The sequence below is a fragment of the Eschrichtius robustus genome, chromosome 21 (assembly GCF_028021215.1).
Source record: "Eschrichtius robustus isolate mEscRob2 chromosome 21, mEscRob2.pri, whole genome shotgun sequence".
NCBI classification, from domain to species: domain Eukaryota; kingdom Metazoa; phylum Chordata; class Mammalia; order Artiodactyla; family Eschrichtiidae; genus Eschrichtius; species Eschrichtius robustus.
This window is the reverse complement of record NC_090844.1, coordinates 21,492,433-21,515,912: the sequence shown is the minus strand read 5'-3', so window position 1 is coordinate 21,515,912 and position 23,480 is coordinate 21,492,433. Positions and strand designations below refer to the sequence as shown.

The 23,480-nt window shown below is 39.1% G+C and overlaps 1 protein-coding gene across 15 annotated transcripts in view; it reads right to left on the bottom strand.

Moving 5' to 3' along the window:
* DLC1 (DLC1 Rho GTPase activating protein) overlaps positions 1–23,480 on the bottom strand; it is a 416,411-nt gene that overhangs the window by 123,448 nt on the left and 269,483 nt on the right. Inside the window, exon 6 of one of the 15 annotated variants that reach the window (XM_068532245.1) lies at positions 15,505–15,559. The exons of the other annotated variants lie outside the window; for them this stretch is intronic. Within the exon in view, the coding sequence (XP_068388346.1) occupies positions 15,516–15,559 (44 nt within the window). The 3' untranslated portion in view covers positions 15,505–15,515. The remainder of the gene's footprint in view (positions 1–15,504; positions 15,560–23,480) is intronic. 15 annotated transcript variants of the gene reach the window in all.

The following is a 23,480-nucleotide window of genomic DNA, read 5'->3' as shown; positions in this document are numbered from 1 at the left end:
ACTGTTTCTTCTGTTGAATTTTAAGTCCCATGAGGGCAGGGGTTGTGATGGCACTGTTTATTGATACGTCTCTAGCAACTAGGACAATGCTTGACATATATGAATGAGTGAATGGATGAATAATGAATCCATGCTTGTTCATTTCCTAAGACCATATTTTCTGCTTATCTTGCTTCATCTGAGGGTTTGGTTTTGGTATTGCTTTTGGCACTCATTTTACCAAAGAAGACTGATTTAGAAAATGTTCATTATGATGTGATATTTTAATGTCATAAATTTGAGAGAAGGATGAAATGGATGAAAAATGATTGCCTGGTTTTAATGACAGGCTGCCTGGTATCATTGACAGCGCTTGTGTTTTCTCAAGTAGCTTTCTCAGAATAGTTTCAAGAACTTCAAACATGCCTTTCATCCTCATGTTATCTCTGAGATACGTGAAGTATTTTCAATATCACCATATAACAGCTGGGAGGCAGGCAGGTCTGAAAGGCAGAAGTCCAGAAATGTTTTCCATTTGACCAAATGTTTGTTTCTACTTCTGGATTTCACTCATTTTTGTTTGACCTAATCAAAATTTGCTTTATTCCAGGTACTGGATTCATTTTTGTTTGTATAGCTTTCTATTTGCTATAGTAGAGATTTTAAAAATGGCTTATGCTTTCCTTTTGAATCTTTAAGTTTCCGGAAGAGATGTTTAATGTGGTGGGAGCTTAAATATAATTTATTTGTGATTTCACAATTACAAGAAACATTTATTCACATTAATTTTATTAATTTATTGCCCTTCTTTATAGTCTCAGAGGCAAGGTGAAAGGCTTTTAATAAAAATTCTGCAGGATAATATCAACATTAAAAATGCCCTAATAATGAACTTAAAAACACTGAGAAAACAGACTTTTCCTCAGGAGTAATTACTGGCTATAGGTAATTTAGGAAAGCAAAGTGACCACACATACCTCATGAATGTACACGCATACCCACTGTGTAGAGGCTCACAGTTGTGTAGCACACACCCTCAAGGACACCGTCCCAGTCTATGACACTATATTCTTGAAATACATAGACCTAACAACATATACTTCTATATTTCTATATAAAGATAAAAAAAGAAGACCTGGGACTTCCCTGGTGGCGCAGTGGTTAAGAATCCGCCTGCCAATGCAGGGGACACGGGTTCGAGCCCTGGTCTGGGAAGATTCCACATGCCACGGAGCAACTAAGCCCGTGCACCACAACTACTGAGCCTGTGCTCTAGAGCCTGTGCTCCACAAGAGAAGCCACCAAAAGGAGAAGCCCTCACACCGCAACAAAGAGTAGCCCCCGCTTGCCACAACTAGAGAAAGCCCGTGCACAATGACGAAGATCCAACGCAGCCAAAAATAGATAAATAAATAGATTTAAAAAAAAAAGCTCTCACTGAATTTATCAGAAATCTTCACATTTTCAGAAAACATATAACTGGGAAGGTGTTGGAAAGTTATTGGTTTTTAACCCAAGGATATACTATTTTAAAAGACATCACATTAAGAAAGAAAACTAATAAAGCTGGCTTCTCCCATGAATCAAATCTGAAATAGAGGGCTCCTGTTTCCAGTGAAGAAATTCCCCTCCTTGACTCCTCCTCAGTAATAAAACTGTATCTTTTAGGAGCCTTGGCTATGTCTGCAGTAAGGTTCCAACAACGCAGTAACATCTCAGACTAATGTTTCATGAGAATTTGGTACTTTAATGCATGTTTGAGTAAGTACCTTTTTTGTTTATTTGTTTTCCTTTATAAGAAGATATATCCTTGAACTTCCCCCCACACCAAATGAAGAGTTCAGGTATCATAAAGAACATCTTGCAAGCTGATGTAGAAAGTGAGGAAACATTATTCATGGCTACGAAATACTCAAAATGGCTAAAGAGAACGGAAAATATGCAAATGTGGGTCATTCGAACCATGGAGAGCATCCTTAAATGATTAAGTTAGAGTTCTTACGTTGTTTCAGTAGTTCTTTAGGAAAGCCACGTTTTACATTTTCAGAACTCTGCTGACAAGCTGTCGAGATAGCTCTCCTCTTTGCTTTGTTTGGTGGCCTTGCAGCCCTACCTTGGGAAGTACAGCCTGTGGCCTGTGGTGACTGTTGGTGTTTCAGGCTCCTCTTATCATTGTAGAACTGACGTATTGTCAAGTCTTATTGAAGAGCCCTTATTTCTGTAGCCGCCGAGGAGATTGGAGTGCAACGGTCCTGCCAGGCGCGCACCCGCCCGGGTGATGTTTTCTTCCTCGGGAACATGGAAAGGCCACTTTTGGGGAAAGGTGTAAGAAGACAAACCAATTGCCACTTCCGAGGGGGAAAATTTGATCCCTTTGTGCTCATATCTTCGTCCACTTCCAACGTTACTGATTTACCTCTGCTGGGTTCCAGAGGAGGTAAAAAGGAGAGGGGAAAACGCTTGATTTGAGTGCTCGTGGCAGTGAACCAGTGAAAGAGATGGGTCTCAGTGGACAGCTTTGATAACAGCCTTAGTTCACGATGGGGGTCAGATACTGTCATACCCAGCCCCACAGATGCACACAGCATTTGATCAATCACACAACCACCTAGGAAGAATGCACACACTTCTTATTCATTCGTACGTTCATTCATTCATTTGACAAAAAACTTATTGAGTGCTACCATGGGCCGGCACTGTCCTAAGCACTAGAGTTATAGCAGTGAACAAAGCAGCCCCAAATCCCTGCCCTTTCAAAGCTTACATCCCAATGGAGCCTACATTCAACAGTCTCAACAGTCTTATGCCATGATGAAACCGCTAGGCTGTTTCTCAAATGTCATTAAATAAATTATTTTAATTGAAAATAATTAACATGTGAAATTTTCTGCCTCAGTGCCAGGCTGGGGAAATTTGAATTTAAGGACTGAATGCGGGAAAATTAAACCTCAAAGAGCTATAAACACACATTCCATTACCTATATATGCTTCAAAAAATATTACCATTGTAGTGCTCTGGAAGGTGGGACAAATTCAAGGAAAATTCAGAATCTACCTTATCTTAGAATTCTATGTTGATTACGAAATATTAAATACTCAGCCTTAGAAATCACATGTATTGTTTCCACTTGTTCAATTCCACCTTATTACATAGGACCGGTGCACAGGCTGGTGGAGTAATCTGCCTGTGTTTCTGTCCATCTCTGCAAAGGGCCGCGACTCACTCCCCAGCGTATCCCCAGAAGAACCCCTGGAGTCAGTTTAGTGCCGCCAGGTCTCCGATGTGCACCCACAGGGCAGCAGCTGCCTGACATGGTGGGGTGGGGCCTTCCCCCAGCTGCCTCCACTCTGGCCCCTCCTGTGCTCATGCTGTTTCCCCGGAAAGGTGTCCTAGATGGTTGTCCTCACCACACTCTCTCCCTGCTCCCTTCTTTCCTGTACACTGTGACAAAATAAACCGCCCGCACCATCACTCTCCTCTAATGCCTTTCCTGCTCCAGATGGTCCCATCAGACCCAACCTTGTCTCCTTGCCAGGCTTTCAAGGCCCTGACACTCTGCAACCAACTTAATTTGGTAACAACCACAATCATAAAGTTACCAGCAATATTTTGTATTTTTTCTTATAAATCGATTGTACACAGAAGATCTCATTTGATTAAAATGATCCCCATTGAAAGAGGGTTACACTGAATTTCAGAAAGGTCAAGTGATTTGCTCCAAGCTGCCCAGCTGGCAAGTGGAAGAACCAGGGTTAGAGCCCAATGCTTCTGAATTCCAAACCAATTCTCTGGCCGCTGCTTCTCCTTTTCATGACGTACTCTTTGCTCCAGTTAGCTCCAGTCCATTGCCAGTTCCCACCACCAGCCACACTCCTCCTGACTGGTAATACTCTCTTGCTCAATTTGCCCCAAGCCTGTCCCAGCTGGACCTGCCAACACTCTTAGGGTCTCTTCCTTGCCATAGTCTTCCCACACAGTTGCCTCTTCTTTCTCTGAAACGTTTCTCTAGCGAAGGTTTATTAGCCTAGGGTTTCTCAACCTCAGAATTATTGACATATTGAGACAAATAACTTTTGTTGTGCAGGGGCTGTCCCGTGCATTGTAGGATGTGTATCAGCACCTCTGGCCTCTACCCATTAGATGCTAGTGGTACCTCCAGGTGTTGACAACTAAAAACGTTTCCAGATATTGCCAAATGTCTCCTGGGGGCCAAAATCACCCCTGGTTGACAGTCATCGGCTTAGCCTGTAGTTATTCTCTAGTTGAATGATGTGGGTCTGGTATGTCTCCTCATGAGTTCTGAAGTGTGGGCAGAATGTATTTCCTTTGTATTCTCTGAAGATGTTCTGCACTCAATATATGTTATGGACCCTTGCCTCCCCTTCCAGTTTCAAATGGGAGCCGCTGACCATATCTTCACATTCCTGATTGATTTTAAGTTCTATGGCACAGTAATTAAGAGCCTAGGCTATGAAATTTTAAGAAATGGGCATTAATATCACCTCTCTCAGTTATTAGTTTGTAGCTGTGAGATACTTGCTTGATTTTCTGTTTGTCTATGCTTAGTGTTGACCAATGGAAATATGAGCAAATCACATTGAAAGAGTAAGAAGAAACAAATGAAATTAATTTCATAATATATTTTATTTAATCTAATACACCAAAATATTACCATTTCAAAATGTAATTAATATAAAAATTATTAATAAGAGCCTTGACTTTCTTTTTGCGCTGACTTTGAAATTCAAAAAAGAAGCGAGATTAATTGGACTTAATCAAAATTAAAACTTCTGTGCACTATTGAGAGAGTAAGAAGACAACCCACAGAATGGGAGAAAATATTTGCAAGTCAATAGATGTTTCTCCAAAGAAGATAATGGCAACAAGTACATGAAAAGAAGCTCCAGGTCACCAGCCATCAGGGAGAAGTAAATCAAAACCACAATAAGATACCACTTCACACCCACTAGGAGAGCTATAATTTAAAAAATGGAAAATAACAAATGTCAGTGTGAATGTAGAGAAACTGGAACCCTCATACATTGCTGGTGGATGTAAAATGGTTCATCCTCTGAAAAATAGTTTGGCAGTTCCTTAAAAAGTTCAAAATAAATAACTATATGACCCAGCAATTCTACTAGGTATAGATACAAAAGAATTGGTGTTCAATTGGAAATTGGTGTTCAAACAGCAACTGGTACAAGAATGTCCACAACAAGGACACTTCCCCGGTGGTGCAGTGGATAAGACTCTGCGCTCCCAATGCAGGGGGCCAGGGTTAGATCCTGGTCAGGGAACTAGATCCCATATGCATGCTGCAACTAAGAGTCTGCATGCCACAACTAAGGATCCCACCTGCCACAACTAAGACCCAGCACAACCAAATAAATACATAAATATATTTAAAAAAAAAAAAAAAGAACGTTCACAACAGCTGAACAAAGCTAGTTAAATATTGGGTTGGTCAAGAAGTTCGTTTGGGGTTTTCCATAAGATGTTATGGAAAACCCCAAACGAACTTCTTGGCCAAGCCAACATATTTCACAATAAATATATTTTCACAATAGTTAAAAGTGTAAACAATCCAAATGTCCACCATTGTATGGATAGATAAATAAAATGTAGTATAATCATACAATGGAATACTATTCAGCCATAAAAGGAATGAAATACTGGTACATGCTACAACATGGATGAAAATTAAAATATTATGCTAAGTGAAAGAAGCCAGACACAAAAGGTCACATTTTGTACAATTGCATTTATATGAGATATGCAGAATAGGCAAATACAGAAAGCAGATTAGTGGTTTCTAGGTGTTGGGGAGCAATGAAAATGGAGAGTGACTGCTTACTGGGTATGGGGGTTTCCTTTTGGGGTGATTAAAATGTTTTGGAACTATATAATGTGATGGTGCATAGCACTGTGAATACACTAAATACTCCTGAATTGTACATTTTTAAATGGTTAAAATGGTGAATTTTGTGTTTTGTGTATTCTGCCACAATAAACAAAACTGAATGGCTGATAATGGTTCGGCGGCAGGGGTGTCAGTAAGGACGTTTTTGAACAAGGTAGGTTTCTGAGCACAGAGGAGATGTAAAATTTGAATTTTCAGCAAAGAAAGATAAGGGTGACGCAGATAAAGGTGGAGGCCTGAGTAGAATGGCCGGTAGGACGCATGGGGTTCATGTAGAAATGCTAAGGAAAGTCCCTTTATATTCTACAATTTTGATCCAAGCAAGAATTGCTTCAAAACACAAAGTATATATTAATCAGATACCAAATGCTCCCACACTGTTAAATACAACCATCAATAAGTGAACACATAAAATAGGATGTTATATTCTTTGTATTTTGTAATCAGATATTGTCTTATTACCCTTAAGAAAAGGAGCAAATACCCTCAGGATCACTCACAGTTCATCAATTTTTATAACATTTGTTTTATAAACACTGTGTTCCTGTGAAGGAGAGAGGTGTGGACACACATAGCATATTTATTTTTTCTACATCAGAGTGGATCCATACATCACTGCTTTAGGAGCTAAATACAGTCTTTGATTTACTGTTGCATTAAAGTGCCCCCTGAAATATACAGTTTAAATAGGGACTGTTAGCTGTTCATGTGGAGATCAATAGCCTCGGGAGGCATGACTGTGTCCTGCAGGTGAAGCTCGGTGACAGCCACACAGTCACAGCCCAGAATGTCGGCAAGAAGGGCTGTGGGCTGAGTGATGAAAGGCAGCCCCCCATAAGAAGGTGTTAGGTGATTGCAATTTAAATCTAATGGCGTAGACTTGGGCCAAGGGGGTACTGGAGGTGACTCCTGTGCACAAGGAGGTGAAGGGACTAGCTTTCAAGTCTTCAATTCTTAGCCACTTTAAACTCATTGGGTTTTCTCAGCCCTGAACTAAGGTCATCACCTTTCATGAGTTTTCCCTACAAACTAAACAAACGCTGTTGTGTCGCCACCTCTTTCTCTCCACGGGAGATGTTAGACACCACTGACCCCGATGATTGCTGCTGGCAGCACACCCAAATAGAGACATCTCGATTGGAAGGAGGCCTCAAAAACTGGCTGGCAACCAGAATCCTTACTCAGGGACCCATTCCGCACAATGGGAAAAATTGCTTCCAAAGGCTTCCATTTCTTAATGCCAAGGAAAGCATTGCCAAGTACAAGTTAGACTTAGTTCTTCTTTTAAGAGACAACAAAGAAGATTGAAATTCTGATGTCTAAGAAGTCCTTTTTATTTTATTTTTTAATTTTATTTTAATTTAAAAATGTTTTTGATGTGGACAATTTTTAAAGTCTTTACTGAATTTGTTACAATATTGCCTCTGTTTTATGTTTTGGTTTTTTGGCCGTGAGGCATGTGGGATCTAAGCTCTCCGACCAAGGATCGAACCCCGCACTCCCTGCATTGGTAGGCGAAGTCTTAACCACTGGACCGTCAGGGAAGTCCCAAGAGGGGCTTTTTATTATTTTCATCAATTAATATTTATTTGGCAACCTTTGGCATTCACGGTACTGTGTGGCAGAAGATATCACAGACATATTACATCAGGAAACTTAGGACCACCCTCAAAAACATATATTTTTATTAAATCACTTAATCACCCACCCTTGCTATTGTAAATAAGAGGGGGGTAGAGGCAGCACCATATTTTCAAACCCTTCAGATTATGGTAAGAAAATTAAACCAAAAAAGGTAGTTAGTATAGATTATCCTATGTTGGATTTTGAGCCATTGTGCTAAAAGTGTTTTGAGAGAGGAAATTTACATTCCACATCAGTATTTTGTTGAGTATACTGATAATGTTTTATGGAGGTTAGATACATCTTTTAAAAAGGCAAGTTAAGATATTAATTTTTAAAATTTTCCCCTGAGACCTTGCCATCCGATTGCTCCTTCATCAGAAGCTCCCAAAATCTACTTGCTAAAACTTCAAAAGTATTTCTAAAATCCAAACACCATGTGGTGATTCCAGAACTCTTTGCTTCCTACCATAGCTTCCCTCCTGCTTCTGCCACTTGTTTTTCTGTGATACTGTCCTGCCACACGATTCTGCTGTCTAGGAACTGCATCTTCTTTCTCTGTTATAATGAGAGGGGCTTAGGATGTGGAATCAAACAAACCTGGTTGAAATCCTAGTTCTATCAGTTACTAGTTGTGTGACCTTCTTCAGTCTTCCTAAATATTTGTGCCTTAATGCTTTCATTTGCAGAATGGGGAGACTGGGGAGAATAACACTATAGGTTTGTTAAAGGATAGTGTGAAAGACTATATTTAAATCACTTAGTACAGAGTACTGCACACAGTAGGAACTCAATAAAAATCATTCCCCTGGCCCATTAGACAAGAACTGTACCTCCCCCCAAGGCCCCGCCCCACAAGCCTCTCAGTTGGTGCCTAATATCTCGTGTGGTATCTCTGCACATAAGCCAGTTGTGCTTTTTTTTTAAAGAACAATAAATGTTCATTTAAAATAACATTATAATCTGTTTATGTCTGTGAAGCTTATTTTTCGTGTTATGTCTATTTTTCATCATTCCCTTTCTACTTTTCTGCAATGCCACAAGGATTAAAAAGTCTAGAAGAAAAAACTGACCACCAAGGATATTCATTAAACATGGTAAAAAGAGAATACATAAAACTAACTTTAGTTTAACTTAATGTTCCAAACCAAACTATCAACACTAATTGGTATAGAAACATTTCTCTGTACACATTTTTGAGCAGGAAACTTTAAAAAAAGAATTACTTGGTTGGTTAACACCATTGGAATGTCAATTTCCAATAAACAACAAGCACTCCATTTTATTGGTCTGCTAGGAATACATATATATATGAAAGTAGAGCATTATAATTTGAAAAATTTATTTTAGCCTTAAAGTCTTTAAAACTGGCTTCAACTGTTCCTACTTTTATATTGCTTTTAATTTTTCAGTGGTTAATACATTTCAGTAAAAGGTGGAGGGTTTTAAATTACACAGTAAAACAGAAACAAATCAGCAGATTTCCTAAAAATGTGAAGAATGTCTGAAACCAACTCAAATAAAAAGGAAAATGTATAGAGTATGTTTTAAGAAGCTGTTTCTTTTTGCATTTATTTTACCCTGTATTGCCATGACCAGATTATTTAGTTTTTGGAATAACTATAGGCTCTGAGGGCATATAAAATACCTGACAACAAAACTTTTCCTTTTTGATTAAAAACATTTGGGATCTTTTGATTATAAGAAGTTACTTAGTATTTCACATACACTGTTTCTGTTTAATATCTGATGATGTTAGAGTGTGGTGGTCATTAGGGATGCCCATCAGAACTTCAGTTCTCCTTTTACTGGGCGTATGTCAAGTTTGTCTTTCACTACCTCCTTGAAGACAAATATGTCCATATGGCTTGCTTTGGCTAACAGAACATTTCTAAGTAGAAGTCTTTAAGAGCTAGTGGGCAATTCACCCATTCCCTGGCTCTACCACTGTGGAAAAATTGCAGGAAAAAATGATGCCTGCTCATCATATATGTTTATGCCAGGGTGAAGGAATGCAGAGTACAAGAAATGAGAGGAAACCTGGAGAAGCAGTGGTCAAGGTTATGGAGACATTCAGTGCCAAGCAAAGTGTTTGAACTCTATTTCAAAAGCTATGGAGGATCTTCTGAAGGTGTGTGAGCTGGGGAACGAAGTGACCAGAGCTGGGCTACAGTAGAAGCTGGAAAAGTTTTCAGGTGCACGCTAGAAAAAGCCTAAGCAAAAAGGCCACTGTCACAAATGGACTGTTCAGGCCGAATCTGATGAGAGCTCAGAAAGAAAAGAGAAGTGAGCTCACAGCAGAGACTGAATCCGCCGGCACCTTGATCTTGGACTTCCTGGGCTTCAGAATAAAATAAATTAACTATGTTTGCTCCATAAAGCAACCATAAAGCTTTTATGAAAATAGTGAATCTTCTGTAAAAACGACTATCTACTAGTTTTCTGAGACAAGTACACTAAACCAGAGCTTATTTTCTAGAGGATCTCATTGCCTATGAGCAGATGGCAGTCCTGCTGGTCAGAAGAGCTTATTCATGAACTAAGGGGCCACTAAATCTCATTAATGTTTTTTGCTTCTTGGCTGTTGTTGGAGGAATGTAAAATTCTCTGCAAAGTGTGAACAAATGGTGTAGACTCATTTGTTTATTAAGGACTTGAGAGCCTAAGTAGTATCTGAGAGCTACAAATGCCAGTGAAGTTGATTTTAGAACATTTGTGATTGTTTATGGGCAGGGCAGGATTGGACAGGTTTTGACATGTGTATCCCTGTCCAACAGGACTCGGATACGGGTTGGGGAGTTTTAAGTGGTGGTCAAAGGTGAATTCTATTCTGGGAAGGCTCTGATTTGTTTTTTCCTGCACTGCCCACTTCCTTCCTTAAGGAGCTACTTCTTCCTAAACAACATTTCCTTGCTGCATATTAGCACAGGGCAGTGTGTACACTAAGGGTGAGATATGGCAGTATCCACAGGGGTGTGTGCTTACAGATTATCTCTCTTCCTACTATGTCTACTGTAGCTGCTCCTCCAGGGCCAAAGGCCAAGTTACTCATCGCACAAATAGTATAATGCATCAGGTAAGTTAACCACCAAAGACAAAACCAAAAAATGGAAGCTTCTTTAGGAATTTTCTAGGTAATTACAGAACATGGGCTCTTGGATTAGGGACTCAGCCATTCATTTCTTTGTTAGGTTTTCAATGAGTTTTCCTATCTATATCAGGAAATGAAAGGCCAATCTGAAGAATTCTTGGAGAGCTCAGCCACTTAATCTCAACTAATTAAAGTCTGTTGCATAGGCAGAAATGTCTGTCTCTTCAACACTTCTGTGCGATTTTAAATAGAAAGCTGATATTCTTTTGTAAAGGTGGGAGTTCTGCCGGGAAGAAAACCATACTTCTTTGTCAAAGTGGCTCTTGACTGAGAGCATGTTTCCCCTGGACTGTTGAAGTAGTCCCAGGATGCTTTCAAAGGCTTCATTCTCCAGGCACTCCAATCAATGTAATCATCACATCTACATCTGAAGATTTCCCAAACAGGGTAAGTCAAGAGACTGGTCCAACAGAGCTCAGGAAGGAATGTGAACAGCCTGGCTGGCATCTACAACTAGAGAGGGCAAATAGCTCATTCACTCCCTTCCCCCTGCACAGGTACTTCTGAACTCACCGCTGGTTAGAAGGGAGCTAAGAACTCTAAACTGCATGTACAGCACATAGAAGGGGAGGTGCCCATGTCCAAGAGTCCATTTTGGGTGGAACAAAAATAGAGATTGCCTTTTTTCCTGCAGTTGGAGAATTATTTTTTTTCCAAAAATTGATTACTTGATTTGAATGTAACACCCTTGGTTAATATTATTTCTGATTTACATTTTGAGTTTTTTCTAGGGAATTAGAGGTACTTTCATATATGCTTTCATATTTTGGTAGAGATATAGAGAAATCAGTGCTGTTTACATGGTAGTGAATAGCACATTTACACTACTCTATATATCCTATATCTCATATACATCGTTCTATACATTATAGAGATCTGCCCCATTGTTTCATTTAATATTAATAAATGCTGATAGATGGATTCAAATAGACTTAGAAGTTACCCTTTTCCACAGTTGACAACATGGTCAGCCTGTATGGTCAAGTCTCAGAACTTAAATTCTGGGAGTGTGGACTTCTCTTTCCTGGCTCCAAGTCTGTCCTTTGGGGGAGACGCCAATGGCAGGCACAGGAACATGGCAATCACAGGTCCTAGATTTTCCAGGGTGGTCTGTATATACAGTACTCTCTATTGTAAGACTATGTGAACTATTTTGTTTCAGAAAATATTTTTCTTTATATCAGGATAGAAGCTACTCGGATTTTCTGTCACGAATTTGAGTCTCCCTGACTCTTTGTAGCTTTGGGAAATGCTTGGACTTTGGTCTGAGGGAAGATTCTAGTCCACTTTAGTAGATTGTCCTGGGTATAGACTTGATTGCTTTTGAGCTTTCCTCAAGTGGTTCAAATCAAAGTCTTGAGTACAAACCAAATTGGAACCCCAAGGACTAATACTATGAGGTAGTAACTGCCACTATCAACCATGGCAAATAATTGGGCACAAGTGAGAAACAGTTCATTAGTACTCTGTGTAGACTATGGCGAACAGGGACGGGACTGATTACTGAGCTTAATCTGAATTTCCTGCTTGCTTCAGTGAAAATATTAACAAACACAACTCATCCTAGTTCTACATGTAGTCTCACATGCTGATTAGTCAACAAGACCTGTATCACCATATCATTACTGCTACTTCTCTCCTATTCAGCTACCAAGAGGCCACTTCTTCTCTTATGCTCCTCCCCCTTTTATTTAAGCCCTAATCCACATCATTTCAGAGCTCACGGGGCAGAAACCCAGAGGCCTGAGAGTCTAGGGACAGGAATCTCAGTGGATTTCCTAGATGATGAATTTGAGGCTGGGAGAAGTTTGTGGTTTGCCCAGTTTCACACAGTAAGTTAACGGCAGAGTAGAGTGTGTGCACTATTTTCTCAAGTCCATTCATTACCATTAGATAAAAACTCAAGATACAGGCTCTATGGTCATGTTGAGTCCTTTAACAACAATCAATGCACACTCTCAGGGGGATAGACCTATGCATTGCAAGACATGATAAAAGATAAATTAAGTTTTTTGGATATTCAATATCTGTAGTTATACCATGGCTAATTTATTGTGACACTGGCTACTGTTTTAAGACTCATCTCACATTTAGGCATGACATACAAAGAGATAAATTATTTAAAAACTCATTTTACACAACTAGTTTGATGGCTTTTGTATTTCACTGAATGGACTTTGGCCTGTATATTCTGGTATTTATGTAGCGGGTGTTTGTGCTGGACTTAGTCTTAGGCGTGAGAAGGTACTTTACTGAATGTCTCTACCCTGTTCCCTTCCCTTCGTTTTTTTCATCAGTAAATGGGATAATTGTAATATTTCAGAGAGCTGTTAGGAAGGCTACAACAGAGTATGTATATCAGGGTACTTTGTAAACTCTAAATCTATATACAGACATGAATAACTCTTGTTGCAACAAAACTGAAGGGGCTATGGTAACGACCTACTAAGTTCTTGTTCTAATATTATTATTAGAGATTTCTTCTCTTTGAATCTGTATATTTGGCAAAAGGGTGTTCTGAAACATGCTTTATTTCCTCTATTGTGACTCATGGTTCCTTTTTAAGGAGTTTCCTGTTCATATTAACAGGAAACACACAATTACCATAGAACATGTAAACAAAATTAAAAAGAGAAAAAATTTGCAAATTATGTATTCGAGGATTCATATCTAGAATACACGAAGCACTCATAACTCAATAATAAAAAGACAACCCAGTTAAAAATTAGGCAAAGGATCTGGATGGACATTTCTTCAGGGAAGGCATACGAATGGCCAATAAGCATAAAAAGATGATCAGCAGTATTAGCCATGAATACAGAATGGGAAATGTAAATCAAAACCACAAAAAGATACCATGTCACACCTGCTAGGATGGCTATAATCAAGAAGACAGACAATAACATTTGTTGGTGAGGATGTGGACAACTTGGAACTCTCATACACTGCTGATGAGAATGTAAAATGCTGCTGCTGCTTTGGAAAATAGCCTGGTAGATCCTCACAAGGTTAAACACAGAGTTATCATATGATCCAGCCATTTCACTCTTAGGTATATACCCAAGAGAAATGAAAATATATGTATACACAACAACTTGTATAAGAATGTTCATAGTAGTATGACTTATAATAGCCCAAAGCAGAAACAACCCAAATGTCTATCTACTGAAAGATGGATAAATAAAATGTGGTATATACATATAATGGAGTATTTGGTAGTAAAAAGAAATAAAGTACTGACACATGCTACATATTATGAACCTTGAAAACTTTAAGTGGAAGAAGCCAGTCGTAAAGAACCATATGTTGCATAATTCTATTTATATGAAATATTCAGAATAGGCAAATCCATAGAAAGCAAAAGTAGATGAGTAGTTGCCTAGGAAGAGGGGGCAGGGAGAGGTTGGGGGAGAAAAGGAGAGTGACTCCTAAGACGCACAGGGTTTCATTCCTTTCCTTTATTCCCTCTATCTTTGTTTCCCAACTTTATTTAGATAAAGTTGATTTATAACATTGTGTAAATTTAAGGTATACAACATGTTGATTCGATCTAGGGTTTCTTTATGAGGTGATGAAATGCTCTAAAATTGCACAACTCTGTGAATATACTAAAAACTATTTGGATTATACACTTTAAAAAGGTGACTTGTACAGTATGTGAATTATATCTCAATAAAGCTTTTGAGAGATGGTGGGGAGGGGAAATATCCTTCTTTTTCCTGGATTCTAAATTGCATTTTTCCTTAGGAATAATGGATGACTTCACAAGATGCAGGAAGCAAGAAGCTCTCTACCTCCAGACTGAAGAAGAGAACCTGGGCCCTAGAAACTAATGATAAATTCTGGAAGTGTTCATTTCCTTCAAATTGGTGACTTGCAGTTATCGGAAACATTTCTATCTTAGACCAGATGGATTAGTAAAATGAATTTGGTGCCGTGCAGACCAAAGAAACTAATGGCCAAAAGCTTTGATGCTGTCAAACAACTAAGCAAATAACACATTAGATGAAAAGAAAACAGATGCACAGACACCACCAAGGGAGGCTTTGATCTCCTCTGCGGTGACTGCAAGCTCCTAAAGGACACTGAAGGCTGTTGCTTTTCCTAATGAGCCTCCCCTGCCTTATTAGGGTCACTGACTTCATGTGCACCAAACAGGCGGGAAACTACACTGCCTTCTAAGAGGGGACTTTGAAGTTTTACTGATACTAACCAATAAACCATTTCTTGCACTCTCAGCCAGTAAATAGTGATTATAGGATATCTTCAAAAATACTATATTTAGCCTCTGCTGGTGTGAACAGAAGGTGCACCAGAAAGGGTTGCAGCCAAAAGTCAAGAACACCTTGGAAGTCCTAATCAGACTCATGCAGCAGTTTGCTTTTTCTAGTTTATTGCCCTTTTTTTTTTTTTTTTTTTAAGCTTAAAAGTCATTGTTTGTCTCATGATACTGGTAATTTCAACAGTAAATCGTAAAGCAAGGTTAGGTTGTGATGCATCTAGGAGAGCGCACGTCACTCCTCTTTTAGGTTTTGACACTTGGGGAGTTGAGGGAAGACAGGCTGCTTACGTGGAGTGTTTGGAGTATGTGTAGAGGTGGCTTCGATCCAGATAGACAGAGTTTTCAGGATTACATCACGAAGAAACATCACACCAGAGGGTTGTAAGATTTGCCACTTTGCTTGTGGTTGAAGAAGGGGCTGGTGGGTCACTGTGTCACATGCACACGTGACTAACAGGGGAGATACATTGGGGCCAGGATACCCAGCACAGGAGAAAGCGGGGCTCGCCTATCACAGGACTTGTGTACTATACAAATAAGTGACTGACCTTCAAGTTCTTTAAATTCTTGGTTTTACTGCTAAGCCTCGATGTCTTTTAAATCCTGACAGGAAGACAAAAAAAAAAAAAAAATCAAGAGAGGGTTTTTATTTTTGTTGACTGATGGAGATGATTGCCATTTTCTGTCTAATGTATCACCAAAGAGCAACAGCCTTGGGGTCAAACGAATTTGGTCAGAATCGTAGATTCACCATCGACTACTGTATATACATTTGGGCAAATTACTTAACCTTCTTACTCTTCCATGACCTCATTTATTAAATGAGATGGTCTCTAGTGTTTCTATTCTTCTAAATATTTTAAATTAAAAAAGATACAGATAAGTTATTAATTCCTAATTTACAAAAGGAATATGTGTTCTTCGCAGAAAATTTAGAAAGCACAGAGAATCAAAGAGTTGGAAATTTCTTTCACTTTTCTTGGTCACTGATTCTTTATAATCTTGTACGTTTCAAGTCAAAGATTATTAGAACAGGGAGGTACGGCAGCAGTTATCTTGTCCAACCCTCTCATTTAACAGATGAGGAGCCTGAGATATGACTTCTCCAAGGTCGTACAGCATACTTGATTGAGCACATCACTGCGCTCAAATTAGTTTAAAATGTCTTGTCTCCTAATTGTTTGCAAATGGCATTTTTTGATCTTCCCCTTGAATGTTCTCTACAAAAGTGGGAAATTTGAACCATCATTTCTTCTATACAGGTATGCTTGGTTGCATTTTCTTCACAAAGGGAATCTTTGCAACTTTTTAAAAATATATATGTCTGTGTCCAGCTGCTGATGTCTCCAGAAAACACAAATAACCCAAGAATCCCTGAATATCTGGCATATCCAATTTAGCCCGCTATGTGTACGTTGGTTCACTCTAAGTCTGTCACAATGGCCCTTCTTCTTGAGTTCTTATTTCTTTAATCAGTGTGGTGGCAGCTGTTCTCCTAAATAGAGAGGTGGCCCTATCTCACTTGGCCATTGGTGTCTGCAGCAGACACAGTATGGGGTCAGGGGTAAAGCAGTATCAGGAGAGGAAAGAGCCAAGCTTACAGGGTGGGGGATAATGACAGTTCTGGAGCAATGAATGTTGAAGCTGGGCTGGGGGATGATGTGTGGGGACAGATTAAGATTCTCGTTCTCTGCAGTCAGCCACACACACTAACTATGTAGCCAGTGTTGTTGCTGTTGTTTTTTTTTTTTTTTTGGACGCTCTGTGCAGCATGTGGGATCTTAGTTCCCAGACCAGGGATCGAACCCATGCCCTCTGCAGTGGAAGTGTGGAGTCTTAACCACTGGACCGCCAGGGAAGCCCCTGTGTAGCCATTCTTACTTATTTCTTTCCCATTCTAACCTGACAATTCAATTAAAGTCACAGGGTGTGAAGACAGCCACGGCCAAAAGGCTACCCGCCCATTACCCACCTTCATTTCAAGTGACATTAAGGTTGCATTGGCAATTGTAAAAGACTCGTTTGCTTCATCATTTCTGGAATTTTAAAGTCAAGTACAAGTTAGTGCTGTACATTCATAAAATACCACATTGTATTAAGGTTCTTAAAAATAGCTATTTATTTCATTTTATTGTCTTCTTCTGTAATAGGTGAAAACTCTTTTTAACATGAAAGAAATAAAGCTCTTCCATTATTAGTTCTGTTTGTTTTCTCTGAAGGAGCAATAATAGTTTGGGAGAAATAATGGAATATTTAGCAAAATAAAGTATTAAAAGTACAGTATTTATTCATATCTTTGACTACTGCTAAATAGGTATTTGACAACTCTGGTTTATATTTTTTTATGGCCCTTGGCCATTGTTATCCCCACTTCAGACAGATACTCCTATTTTCAACTGAGAGAAATTTCAATACATTTTTAGCATGTTCTCTTTCTTCCTAACAGTTAACATTTTTTTCTCGAAAAATAAGGTATTTTAAAGACTGACTATTATTTTTAATATTTTATTCAGATCATGGAGTATATTCCATAGAAGGAAATTTGCACAGGATAAGAATGTACTCGGTAGGAATTTCAAATAAACGTCCTATAATCCCACAATCAATATGTACCTCATCTTCTATCACAGTGCTTCAGTTTCAATAAAATATTTAAACACATAAATGAAGGTGTAATAATTTGGCCTGTCATCTGGATATTTCATCAATGCAATGTTTTGATATTTCGATATGCCTGAGTTGTTCATTTTCATGAAGCTGTTTGATATTAAATAAACACGATCTTCATATGCCATAAATCCTTAGAGCAAGGGAGTCTGGGATTGAGGATCTGGTTGCAGGGAGATGAATTCTATTGGTTTACTGTCTCTTTCTGAGGCTAACATCATAACACTAAATGCCACAAAGTCTCAACCACTCAACAAGCTATAACAATTAAGTGTTTTCTTCGTCTTTTTTTTCTTTCTTATTTTTAAAATAATGGGGTATATTCAAGGCAATGTAAAACCTTGAATCACACTGCAGTTATTTTTCACACAACTTATTTGTGTGTAGTCAAAAAAACTGGTAATAGCACGCAATTCACTCTAAGCTAGATACTGGTCCCTCATCCATTAGTTGAAGACAAACACAGGTTCCAATAAAACATTTAGTAAGTAGCTGGGTAATTCAGGACAGGTCTATTTCAAGCCTATTTCCTGTTTACATAAGTATCCTAGTCTAATTCTAATTAGCATCCTGAAATTAGCCTTAATTAGTACTTATATTTTGGCTATGTAGTTGTTAATTTACGACGACACAGACGATGAAGAAAAGATCTGTATATATGGAGATCTGAAGACAATACTACAAATGAAGAAAACTGTTTCTAAGCACTACAATCTCAGAGCAAAGGAGGCTATCCAGGAGAACATCTGTTAAGTGGTAGAAATACCTTTGCTTCGTTCCTTTTTTTAAACATCTATCTTAGGTTGAACTTAAAACAATGGTGCATGTACGTTGCATTTGTCAAATGAACATTGGAGAGTTGTATGGATTAAATTTTGAAGCCCCACTTAACCAGAAAAGGCACACAAATGCTGAAAAGTTGAATTTTGTGGGGTCGGTTTGGCATGGGATCCCGGCAAAGAAAAGAGTTATGTATTAAGAAAAAAAAGTCCAAATTACTGACTTATAAATAATGTTGTTTTAAAAGAAGACAAACCAGAAATTATTTTGAGACCTTTAGTTAAAAGTATGTATGGACGGTCAAGACTGAATTCCGGGGCCTGTAGTCCTGACCAGCCTTATCTGTTAAGCACTGCTCTAATTCTGCTTCTCTCAGAAAAGGAAAGAGAAGGAAAACCTCACTTCCCGAGTGCTGGCTGTGTTCCAGACACTACAGTCAGAGGATGACCTGAGGAGTTGTCTCATTTAAACACCATCACCATTCTATAAATTAGACATTATTGTGCCTATTTTTGAGGTGAATCACAAAACTAAGATTCAGAAAAGTTAAGTATCTTGCCCAGGCCATTCAGCTACTAAACTACTGAGACAAAATCTGAACCTAACTCTTATTTATTCCAAAGCCCATGTTCTTTGCTGTTTACACATTTTGCAGCCTCTAAAAGTTGGTCTGAATTGATAAGGCAGAGGCTGAATTCTGAGCGGAGTCAGGAGCCCATGAGACAGTGAAGCCAGGCTACCTGGGACGGGCCTTGCTCTGGGGACAGAGAAGTGGGTGGGAAGTGGTGCTCCTCTGCATCCCAGTGGTGGAGAAGACTTCACGCTCCTGCTGCTGACCTGCGAGCGCTCTGTACTATGTACAGGAGTCACCTGTACTATGCAGGTAGGACAATCTTCATTACTGTGCACGTCACACTCAAAGCACAAATTACCATGGTATGTTAACATTAAAAGGTAAGGTAGGAGATTGGTTCAAGATGGCGGAGTAGAAGGACGTGCTCTCACTCCCTCTTGCGAGAGCACCGGGATCACAACTAGCTGAACAATCATCGACAGGAAGACACTGGAACTCACCAAAAAAGATACCCCACATCCAAAGACAAAGGAGAAGCCACAATGAGATGGTAGGAGGGGCACAATCACAACAAAATCAAATCCCGTAACTGCCGGGTGGGTGACTCACAGACTGGAGAACACTAATACCACAGAAGTCCACCCACTGGAGTGAAGGTTCTGAGCCCCACGTCAGGCTTCCCAACCTGGGGGTCCGGCAACGGGAGGAGGAATTCCTAGAGAATCAGACTTTGAAGGCTAGCCGGATTTGACTGCAGGACTTTGACAGGACTGAGGGAAACAGAGACTCCACTCTTGGAGGGCACACACAAAGTAGTGTGCACATCGGGACCCAGGGGAAGGAGCAGTGACCCCATAGGAGACTGAACCAGACCTACCTGCCAGTGTTGGAGGGTCTCCTGTAGAGGCGGGGGGTGGGTGTGTCTCACTGTGAGGACAAGGACACTGGCAGCAGAAGTTCTGGGAAGTACTCCTTGGCATGAGTCCTCCCAGAGTCCTCCATTAGCCGCACCAAAGAGCCTAGGTAGGCTCCAGTGTTGGGTCACCTCAGGCCAAACAACCAAAAGGGACAGAACCCGGCCCCACCCATGAGCAGACAAGTGGATTAAAGTTTTACTGAGCTCTGCCCACCAGAGCAACAGCCAGCTCTACCCACCACTACCCACCATTACTGAGCTCTATCCACCAGTTTCCCTCCCATCGGGAGACTTGCACAAGCCTCTTAGATAGCCTCATCCACCAGAGGGCAGACAGCAGAAGCAAGAAGAACTACAGTCCTGCAGCCTGGGGAACAGAAACCACATTCACAGAAAGACAGACAAGATGAAAAGGCAGAGGGCTATGTACCAGATGAAGGAACAAGATAAGACCCCAGAAAAACAACTAACTGAAGTGGAGATAGGCAACATTCCAGAAAAAGAATTCAGAATAATGACAGTGAAGATGATCCAGGACCTTGGAAAAAAATGGAGACAAAGATTGAGAAGATGCAAGAAATGTTTAACAAAGACCTAGAAGAATTAAAGAACAAATACCTAGAAGAATTAAAGAACAAACAAACAGAGATGAACAATACAATCACTGAAATGAAAAATACACTAGAAGGAATCAATAGCAGAATAACTGAGGCAGAAGAACGGATAAGTGACCTGGAAGACAGAATGGTGGAATTCACTTATGCGGAACAGAATAAAGAAAAAAGAATGAAAAGAAATGAAGACAGCCTAAGAGACCCCTGGGACAACACTAAACGCAACAACATTTGCATTATAGGGGACCCAGAAAGAGAACAGAGAGAGAAAGGACCTGAGAAAATATTTGAAGAGATTATAGTCAAAACTTCCCTAACATGGGAAAGGAAATAGCCACCCAAGTCCAGGAAGCGCAGAGAGTCCCAGGCAGGATAAACCCAAGGAGAAACACACTGAGACACATAGTAATCAAATTGGCAAAAATTAAAGACAAAGAAAAATTATTGAAAGCAACAAAGGAAAAATGACAAATAACATACAAGGGAACTCCCACAAGGTTAACAGCTGATTTCTCAGCAGAAACTCTACAAGCCAGAAAGGAGTGGCATGACATATTTAAAGTGATGAAAGGGAAGAACCTACAACCAAGATTACTCTACCTGGCAAGGATCTCATTCAGATCCGATGGAGAAACTAAAACCTTTACAGACAAGCAAAAGCTAAGAGAATTCAGCACCACCAAACCAACTCTACAACAAATGCTAAAGACACTTCTCTAAGTGGGAAACACAAGAGAAGGAAAGGACCTACAAAAACAAATCCATAACAATTAAGAAAATGGTAATAGGAACATACATATTGATAATTACCTTAAAAATGAATGGATTAAATGCTTCAATCAAAAGACACAGGCTTGCTGAATAGATAGAAAAAAAGACCCATATATATGCTGTCTACAGGAGACCCACTTCAGACCTAGGAACACATACAGACTGAAAGTGAGGGGATGGAAAAAGATAGCCCATGCAAATGGAAATCAAAAGAAAGCTGGAGTAGCAATACTCATATCAGATAAAATAGACTTTAAAATAAAGATTGTTACAGGAGACAAGGAAGGATGCTACATAATGATCAAGGGATTAATCCAAGAAGAAGATATAACAATTACAAATATATATGAAACCAACATAGGAGAACCTCAAAACATAAGGCAACTGCTAACACCTATAAAAGAGGAAATAGTCAGTAACACAATAATAGTGGGGGACTTTAACACCTCACTTACACCAATGGACAGATCATCCAAACAGAAAATTAATAAACAGAAGCTTTAAATGACACAATAGACCAGATAGATTTAATTGATATCTATAGGATATTCCATCCAAAAACAGCAGATTACAGTTTCTTCTCAAGTGTGCACAGAACATTCTCCAGGAGAGATCACATCTTGGGTCACAAATCAAGCCTCGGTAAATTTAAGAAAACTGAAATTATATCAAGCATCTTTTCTGACCACAACGCTATGAGATTAGAAATCAATTACAGGGAAAAAAATGTAAAAAACACAAACACATGGAGGCTAAACAATACATTACTAAATAACCAAGAGATCACTGACGAAATCAAAAAATATCTAGAGACAAATGACAACGAAAACACGATGATCCAAAACCTATGGGATGCAGCAAAAGCAGTTCTAAGAGGGAAGTTTATAGCAATACAAGCCTACCTCAAGAAACAAGAAACATCTCAAATAAACAATCTAACCTTACACCTACAGGAACTAGAGAAAGAAGAACAAAGAAAACCCAAAGTTAGTAAAGGAAAGAAATCATGAAGATCAGAGCAGAAATAAATGAAATAGAAACACAGAAAACAATAGCAAAGATCAATAAAACTAAAAGCTGGTTCTTTGAGAAGATAAACAAAATTGATAAACCATTAGCGAGACTTATCAAGAAAAAGAGGGAGAGGACTCAAATCAATAAAATTAGAAATGAAAAAGGAGAAGTTACAACAGACACTGCAGAAATACAAAGCGCCCTAAAAGACTACTACAAGCAACTCTATTGCAATGAAATGGACAACCTGGAAGAAATGGACAAATTCTTAGAAAGGTATAACCTTCCAAGACTGAACCAGGAAGAAATAGAAAATATGAACAGACCAATTACAAGTAATGAAATTGAAACTGTGATTAAAAATCTTCCAACAAACAAAAGTCCAGGACCAGATGGTTTCACAGGTGAATTCTATCAAACATTTAGAGAAGAGCTAACACCTACCCTTCTCAAACTCTTCCAAAAAATTTCAGAGGAAGGAACACTCCCAAACTCATTCTATGAGGCCACCATCACCCTGATACCAAAACCAGACCAAGATGCTACAAAAAAAGAAAATTAGAGACCAATATCACTGATGAATATAGATGCAAAAATCCTCAACAAAATACTAGCAAACAGAATCCAACAACACATTAAAAGGATCACACACCATGATCAAGTGGGATTTATCCCAGGGATTCAAGGATTCTTCAATATATGCAAATCAATCAATGTGATACACCATATTAACAAAATTAAGAATAAAAATCATATGATCATCTCAACAGATGTAGAAAAAGTTTTTGACAAAATTCAACACCCATTTATGATAAAAACTCTCCAGAAAGTGGGCATAGAGGGAACCTATGTCAACATAATAAAGGCCATATATGACAAACCCACAGCAAACATCATTCTCAATGATGAAAAATTGAAAGCGTTTCCTCTAAGATCAGGAACAAGACAAGGATGTTCACTCTCACCACTATTATTCAACATAGTTTTGGAAGTCCTAGCCACAGCAATCAGAGAAGAAAAAGAAATAAAAGGAATCCAAATCGGAAAAGAAGAAGTAAAACTGTCACTGTTTGCAGATAACATGATACTATGCGTAGAGAGTCCTAAAGATGCTACTAGAAAACTACTAGAGCTAGTCAATGAATCTGGTAAAGTAGCAGGATACAAAATTAATGCACAGAAATCTCT